The following is an 8,794-nucleotide window of genomic DNA, read 5'->3' as shown; positions in this document are numbered from 1 at the left end:
TATTGGAGAGAGGGTCGCTGCGCTCAGGGGCGCGGGGCAAAAAGATTTCAGGGTCAGCTCAATCGCTTGGCAGAAGGTGAGCCAACTTAGCTCCTTTTTTTTTTTTTACCAGCAAAGCCTTCACCAACCAACTCGGAACTCGTCCAACCGGGCGGCTGAGTTGAAAGATTTCAGGAGGACCCGGGTGCTCGTTTCGAGGTGGTGCAGCGAAGTTCGGGAAGCAGCCTTGCCGGCTGGCCGATGGGCACCTTGTGGCACACTTGAGAAAGTATTTGGAGGGAAGGTTAACCTTTGCCTCCTTGTTTAAATCGGGCGAAGACCCAACATTTCGAGTGGTCCCTGACCAAAGTTAGGCTACCCATCTCCATCTTCTGTAAGCGGAGGAGAGGGCTACCCATCTCCTCCACACAGAAGCCCCTTTTCAGAAGAATTCCTTCCCCGTTCCCTGTGGCGCCGTTTTCACCCCTCCCGCTTTAACAGACCCGGACTTCTGAAGACCAGGCAGCACCAGAAGGCAAGAGGAGAAAGAAGAGGATGGAAACGAATCAAGGAGAGAAGCAACCTGGAAGAAACGTCCTAACAGCGGGGACAACCGACCAGCGGCACCGCTGGCTTTCGGCACTTGCGAGTGCTCCGCGGCTTGGAGGCTTTCAAAGAGAGACTGGCCAGCCCCTCCTTGTCTGATACGGGTGTATAAGGTCTCCTGCTTGAGCAAAGAGGGCTGGACTAGAAGGCCTCCGGGGTCCCCATCAGCTCTATTCTGATTGACACACACACACACACAAACCCGAATGCAGAGGGCTGTGCCAGGCGAGGCGAGGGGTGGGTGAGTGGGTGGGTGGGTGGGGGGGCGAGGCTTACCCTTCCCGGGTCTCTGCCACGCTCCTTGGCTTGTGGTGGGGGGGAGGGGGGAGAAGAAGAGCGCGGGTCCCTTGCCCCTCCCTCCGCCCCCCTCCGCCCCCCCCCCGCGTCGCCTGAGCGTTCTGCGCCCCCCCCCCGGGAGGCCGCGTTGCAGCGGGAAGTGTGAATGGAGCGTCCGCGCGCGCGGCTGACTCCTCCTCCGTCTCGCGCCGCCAGTCGCTCTCAATTAGCCGAGCTTCGCGGGGCCGGAGGGCAAAGCCGCGGCTGAAGGGAGAAGCTCGAGGCGGCTTTTGTCAAGCGCTCCCGCGGGGCCCCGCTCCGGAGCCTCCGCCGCCGCCTTTGGGAGGCCCGCCCGCCCGTCCGTCCGTCGGGTCTCCTCGCTCTCCTCCTCCTCCTCCTCCTCCTCCTTCTTCCTCCACTTCGGGGCTCCGAGCCTTCCTTCCGCGCCGTTCGGGCCAAAGGGCGGCGACCCTGGAGACCAACCTGGCCCTCTCGCTCTTGCCGGCGGCGGCGGGGCTGGAGCCCGCGCCTTGCCTCCCCGCCGCCGAGCCGGCCTCCCCGAAAGGGCTGAGCCCGGCCGCCTGGTGCCTCCAGCCGGACCCCAGCCGGGCTCAGAGCGCCTGGAACAAGTGCGGCGGCGGCGGCGGCGGCGGCGGCGGGGGTGCCGGCGGCGGGGGGAGCCGCGAGTGGTTCCCGGCCCCGCGGCGGAAAGTCTGCGCGGGCGAGCAGATGGGCTCCGACGTCCGCGACCTCAACGCGCTGTTGCCTCCCTCGGTGCCTCCCCTGCCGGGCAACGGGACTTGCTCCATGCCGGTGAGCAGCGCCGCGCAGTGGGCTCCGGTGCTGGACTTCCCGCCGGCGGCCTCCTACGGCTCGCTGGCCCCGCCGCCCTCGGCCTTCATCAAGCAGGAGCCCAGCTGGAGCTCCGGCGAGCCTCACGAGGAGCAGTGCCTGAGCGCCTTCACCGTCCACTTCTCCGGCCAGTTCACCGGCACGGCCGGCGCCTGCCGCTACGGCCCCTTCGCGCCGCCCCCGCCGCCCAGCCAAGCGCCCGCCGCCCAGGCGCGGATGTTCCCCAACGGCCCTTACCTGCCCAACTGCCTCGAGAGCCAGCAAGCCATCCGCAACCAAGGTAAGCCGAGGGGAAGGGGGGGGGAGCCCGCGCTTTTTTTTGGGGGGGGAAGGACCCGCCGCTCTTACCTAGCCAGGGGTCCCCCTCCTCGCTTTCACGGCCCCGCCGGCAGAAGGGATAGGGAGGCGTTCAACGAGCCCTTCCTGGGACGGGGGGGGGGGAGTGCAAGCGATCCCTGGCTAGCTCCCGAGCCTGAATTGTGACAAGCCTCGGGGTGGGGGTGGGTGGGTGATCTTGAGCTTCTTTATAATATTTAATCCACAAAGTAACCATTATTATTAAAGGGGGACATCTTTCCAAGGCGGGCAAATTGGTTTAACACCGTGGTAATGAACAACTCGTAACCACGATAGCGTGGACATATGCTAGGATGGCTGTTAATAAAGGATGCAAAGGACTGCAACCCTCTTAGGCTAGGAATCAATCACTGGTCCTAAATATCCTTGTAGAAAATCTAGTTGGAGTTAAAAGTTTTTCAGTGCATGTGCATAGGGCTGTTAGGGTGTAAAATTAGCACATCTAATTAGCACAGAGTACTGTGTGGGTAAATCAACTTATCGGTTTGAATAGGCTGCAGCTAAATGCTTCAGTGTTGGTCTTGGACTCAGCGGGTGTAGTAGATGAACGTACTTCACGCGCCTGGAAAGGAAACCTGTGATTAAAATGTAAATTTGTCAGAATGCCCTATTAAACTTAATAAACTTAGGTTCCAAATAGTTTTATTCAGAGATGTGCCATTAATTTACAATTTGTTATAGGTTCCGATTGAATAGATATATACATTTAACAAATTCTATGCTGATTACTTTATACATACAGTATATCTGATACACACACACAAACACACACACACAAAACAAAACCAGATATTTATGGATTAAAGGGCTTGTGGGTTTGTTGCTACTAATCGTAACTCTGAAGTCTTCCCATGAAAGTCCTGATAAAGCTATTTGGAAAAAGAGGGTTAAGGACTGAAAGAGCTTTTGTGTTGATGCAAACCATATTTGTCCCAATGAGTGGAATTTGGGGGCATGGATTGACTTTATGCTGTCTTCTATATGGCTACACCCTTCTGTAATATTACGCTTACCGGGTTTTCAAGCACTGAATGAATCATACAATCGCTCCACCTTCTCCTTTTGTAGTGGTATATATTTACTTAGGAGTGAAATCCAGCCAAGCTTCAGGAAAAGAAACTCTTAACATTTGCAATTCTGAATTAAGTCGGACTTGTTTCGTTCCAGGATTAAGATCAGGAATGTGCACATGCAAAAGTACATTATCTTCCAACAAGGGTATCAACAAGTCTAAACCCAAATTAGCAATCTGATTATTCTCACTTATCCAAGAAGAGAACCTATTGAGTTACATGCCCCAGATTTCTGCATAAAAGTGCATGGGACTGTACACTCAGTGGGTTGTTATTACAACTTTAATATGCTTGGCATTTACCTTTAATAATTGTTTCACATATGGCTTTCCTGTTAGTTTCTGTTTACTTCCTAATGTCTTCATGAATTGTACTTGGTATTTTCTTGCAGACATTATTGCTTTAAGCAAGCAGATACTGCAGTTTGTTTACACCTGGACTGAAGACACAAAAAAGCGTTCTTTATGAATCTAACAGTTCATTTAGTTAATGTCACTGCAACCACCTGTTGAAATGATTTCTTTCAACCAGGATTAAAGAATTGATTCCTGTGGAGATATTTTTTTTTAAAGTTATGGTGTATCGATATAGCAAATAGTGTTAAATGGATATTGATGGGGGTGGGGAAGATAAATTATGACCTAACATGGCTTTTAATGCAGCAAATGTACAGTGAAGGAATACAGTCAGGATTATTATGTTAGCTCATCTCTATATTTTAGGAAGCTAAAATTGCACAGAGGGAATTATATGGACAGGAAGAAGGGGAAATTGTTCCCTGGATTATCATTTGTTTAACCCACAGAAATTGCAAAAATCACACACCAATTTAGTTTTCTGAAATACTGTAATTTGGCTCCCTAATCTTATTGAAATCAGTGAGAGCTATGGTGAAATCAGAGAATGAATGCCATTCATTCATCTCAGCAAACCTATGCTGGGTTTATACCTGAGACTACACTGCTACACTTTCAGAATTCATTTATATTTTTCAATAAACCGAAATTCTATGGATTTGACACTTCGCATCACCATGCCTTAAGCAAGTCTGTGTAGAAACATATATGTTTCTTAGGCTGTAAAGGAAAATTGCACCCAAAAAGTACACAGTACTCAAACTACATTCCTAGAGTAGAGTACCTTATTGAAGAAATGACCATTGCTGGATAAAGGTATGATGAAATATTTTGCTTATTCCTACAAAATGGAAACAACTTGATCAAGCAAGTCTTGTCCTAAAACATTAGTTTTTTTCTAGATATTTTATGTAAGAAGAAAAGAATATTTTTGTGAAATTCATGGAACCACAAAATAACTGATCTCAACAAAAAAATCTTAAAAATTAAAAACAAAGGACAAATTTTTTGATGGGCTTGTGCAATAGAATTACAATACCATTACATTGTAATTCTAGGCAATAGCTTACTTCTGCAGATGTATACACAGTATTATTAGGCAGAAAACAGTTAATGGTGAATTTCATAATTATTTGCATTTAGTTTTGTAGTTAAACCTGTTGCAGAAGTAGTGCTTTGGAAGGGTGTGTAATTGTGAACAGTTAAGAGTAATAGAGAGAATATTTTTAATAGCACATTTATTTTTATTATTCTTAATGCTGCACTTTAATATTCTTTATATGATTTTCAATTCTTTAAAAAGTTTTTATTAAACTTTAATGATTCTACTTTTATTGCATCTAAAATAGTAAAAAGGTCAGTATTTTTCCAATACATTGACCTGTCTTACTCAGCAAGATGTTAAGTTGTGAAGGCAATTTCTTGTACTCTTTCAGAATTTCATTCCATTCCCTAAATTTCTGTTCTCTTCTTGATCCCATTGATTTCTTGCATTTGGTTAATGGTATTATTTTTTTAATCAACACCACATTGATTAAATTGGAATTCTGGAATGTAGGTACGGACCCAGCTTATATTTGAAACAATGAAACATCTTTATTCCAGGTGATAAGGATGCTGAATAAAAATGCATGTGTTTTTATAGGACAAGAGAAGAGATCCCACTTCAATGAAATCAGTAAAACTATTAAAAATCTAAATTGCAGTTGAAAGATTTTTGATATCATTAACTACCATCTAACTGAGTTTAATATAATGGAGCCTCAAGATTTTTTTCTTATAATATTCATAAGATTGTGTGTGTGTGTGTGTGTGTAAAACACTCCTCAGTTCTTTCAAAAGTATATGCATGTATGCACACTTAGAAAGGACTGATTTTTTGAAAATATCCCATTTGCATATACGAATGGCTACCTACATATGCAAAGTTTTCGAAACTTTTTTTTGTGTAACTGCATTTCTTGATTGTTCTAGTGAGGGAGAAAGTAGCAAAAAATAAAAACAAAAACCTCAGAAAAGAGGTTGATCATCTGCAGCCTTTGGCAGTTATGCCCAAAGTAGAACTTTCATCAGAAGATTTAGAGATTTAGATATATTTGATGCTATGTATGCTGGTGTCATTTAAGAGCTGGGACTTAATTTGATTTTAAATTTGAAAACGTAGTCTTCCATTCTTACTCCAAAAGCGTTCTTGATTTTAAAAGGATGGGCTGAGGAATCTGGACTGCTGATCTTTTCAGCTCCTGTTGTGTGACAGGTCTAGCCAAACACAATTGGTTTAGAGTTCCGAAAAAGCGAGGAAAGAATTGTTTTTTAATTGCCACTTCGGAAGTGTGAGAAGCAAGTATAATTTTAAAAGTCGTGAAAAATGCTCTGTTGCTGCAAAGCAAAAACGGGGAAAGAAGAGGGGGGGAGGAGAGGGAAAATACCGGGCACCACATCCAGCACACAAACACAAAACTTTGTGATAAAAAGAAAAAAAGAGAGATATAATTTGGGGACGTTGGTAAGTTTGAGTAATGAACGAAACGTTCTCTGCTCTGAGTCTACCAAGGCTGGACGGCGGGGGTTTCTTTTCACCGTGGGAAAGAAGTTGCCTCGGCGTTTTGGCCAAGTCTTCTCCGGGAGAAGGCATTCTTCTGCTTTGAACTTTTTGCCAGGCCGCCTGCCCCCTTCTCCGTCACCTCCCTCTCCCTCCCCGCCACGCAGCTGGCTCCCCCTAAACAATTGCACCCCTTCAGAAGAGTAACCTTCTTCGCCAGATGTCCACGTTGCAATTATTTTCAGCACATTTTAATCAGCTCGGCCTCTGATAAAGCCCTAATTAAAAAGAGACCTCGCTATCAAGGGGGCTGGCTCAGAACTCCAACCTCCTTATCGCATTCTTGAAGTTTGGGGTCATGCAACGCCGGGGAAATGTGGCCAAAACACCAGTCCGCTCCGGGCAGCGTTTTTGAAGGCCACCGAACTGCTGGGCGCAGGGAACTCCGGATCTAGAGCTTTCAGGGCTTGGAGGAGCTTTGGAGAGCCAAGGGGAGGAGGGAAGCCCTCGGCTTTGTGTGTGATGCGCTAAGACAGGGGTCGGCAACCTCGGCTCTTTTATGACTCGTGGACTTCAACTCCCAGAATTCCTGAGCCAGCATAGCTGGCTCAGGAATTCTGGGAGTTGAAGTCCACGAGTCATAAAAGAGCCGAGGTTGCCGACCCCTGCGCTAAGATAAGGCAGTTCGGAGCAGCTGATGCCTGGAAGCGCAGGGGTTGGGCATCGGCCTGTCATCACTGTTCCTCGGCCGAATAGACAAGGGACGCTTAAGCACCAGAGCGCGCCAGGCGCATGCGGCAGCTTTGAAGGCTCAGGCCGGGCCAGCTCCTAGTTGCCTGCCAAATGCACGGCGCGACGGCGGGTGGGAGGAAAAGAGTGGGGGGCGGGGGGCGGGGTGGGGGGGGAGAAACGACAATTTACTGGGCAAGGTGTTTCTACCACCCCCCCCACCCCCCTTTACCTTCAGGTCGATGCACTGGGATCTCCACTCCGTGGACTGGGAAGGCAGAAAAGCCTGAATATTTCAAAAGCCGTTTAAGACTTTTTTTTTCTCCCCCCTGCGGCACGCCAAAATAAAGTAGTCCATTCGCCCACCCCTCTCTCTCTCTCTCTCTTTTTTTTTTTTTGAACGGACCTGTTACGACTTGAAGCCCGTTTCCTGCCAGGCTTTTGGAAAGTTTTGAGTTACAGCAGCCCCATGTGCAGAGGTTCAAGAATGAGTCCCCTTCGGCACAGTGGTTCGGGTTTTGTAGTAAAGGAGGTGATTTTAGAGATTTATTTATTTATTTTATGTTATTAAATTTATATACCGCCCTTTCCCCCCCCCCGAAGTCCCCCTGGGTGTTATCCGCCAGCAATCTTTTACCGGCGGCACCCTGAGGAGACCCTCCCTGTGCGAGCACACTGGACGAAGGGAGTTTGATGCTGGCAGGAGGTGTTCCCTCAAATATCCCGGACCCAGGCCATTTAGGGCTTTATCAGCACCTTGAATCTGGTGAAGATGAAAAGGTTGATTGACCCCCACTTTCTTGATAGCAGGGTCCCCTGAACTCGACAGGACTTCAGAACAGACAGACTGAAATAAAACTGTTTTCCCCAAAAGAAGTCAGGATAAATAAACTTAAGATCAGGGGTGTTGACTTGAAAACTGAATGGTGAGGTATCTCTTTAAAAGAGTGAAAAGTGCTGATAAAGGCGGGATCCCTCAGAAGCGCCTTAAAACCGCTGGTATTCTAGGGAGCAATGAAGCTGCTGCAGTCCGACATACCATAGGTGTCATCCCAAAGTTTTGGACCAGGCTTGCATGACTCTGTAAACGCCATAAGCTCCAGAGTCCAGGAACCTTTGGAAGAATTAATAGTTATGATCCAAGCAACTTACCTGGGAAATAAATCCATTGAAACAGGCAGACGTCTATATTCAATTTCCTTCCTTTTAGAAATATCTATAGATTTGCTGTTAGATTCACTTCCCTGTGTTGAAATTCATCTGGAGAGGCCCAGACTTGGGGAAAGCTGATGTAGGCAAAAATAAAAAAATGGTTTATAGATTTCAGACAATGGAATTGAGCAGGCTTTACTTTTAAAGAAGAGGCAGGAGGAGCACGTTAAATTTGAAACGTCGCCAGTACTTCTCAGTAAATAAAGACCTTTAGGAAAAAGTGAGCTTCTGAATTGAGAAGGACCATAGCTTTCTTCTCCGAGCCCACGTCTGGCAACTATCGTCCCGTGCAAAAACGGAGAACTAGATTACAAAAACAGAATAAAACGAAGATCGAAACGTTTCTATTCCTGCGCGGGTTCCCCCCCCCCCACAAGTTTTGGTTCCTCGAGAAAAGTCAAAAGTAAAAAATTTGCGTCCCCAAGGTGACCATACTACACGCAAGGCTGGTCCGCCTAACATATTAGCAAGAGTAAATGGGGGGACGGTTGAACCGAAACGGCCGCTTGATGAATGAGGGGCGCAAGTTTGCGTCGTCTTTTAGCAAAGTCTTTCTCAAGTTTTGAGTAGCTGGTGAACTATATGGCATCTCGTGGGCATTCAGTGATGTATTTTTATGCGAGTGATCCGCAATCCCTCTTCCCCTCCTCCTCCAATTTCTCCCCCGTTTCTTCAGTTTTGTCGCGACCCTTTTTCTAAGAACGTAAACGGCTTTTTCCGACAGCCGAGGGTTCGTCCGGAAAAGCAGGTTGTATGTAGGGTAACTGCAGAAAAGGCATTTGCCTTTTTTTTTCTCTCTCCAGCAAAGCCTA

General features: G+C 47.4%; 1 protein-coding gene across 3 annotated transcripts in view; it reads left to right on the top strand.

Moving 5' to 3' along the window:
• Window positions 1-1,590: 1,590 nt before the first annotated feature.
• Window positions 1,591-8,794, top strand: part of WT1 (WT1 transcription factor) — a gene marked incomplete at both ends in the record, with an annotated part of 50,298 nt that continues 43,094 nt past the window's right edge. For all 3 annotated transcript variants that reach the window (XM_083379923.1, XM_083379922.1, XM_083379921.1), the window contains one exon: window positions 1,591-1,993. In XM_083379923.1, the coding sequence (XP_083236049.1) occupies window positions 1,591-1,993 (403 nt within the window). The remainder of the gene's footprint in view (window positions 1,994-8,794) is intronic.

The sequence above is a fragment of the Vipera ursinii genome, assembly GCF_947247035.1.
Source record: "Vipera ursinii genome assembly, chromosome: 1".
Classification (NCBI taxonomy): domain Eukaryota; kingdom Metazoa; phylum Chordata; class Lepidosauria; order Squamata; family Viperidae; genus Vipera; species Vipera ursinii.
This window is presented reverse-complemented; position numbering and strand designations above follow the sequence as displayed.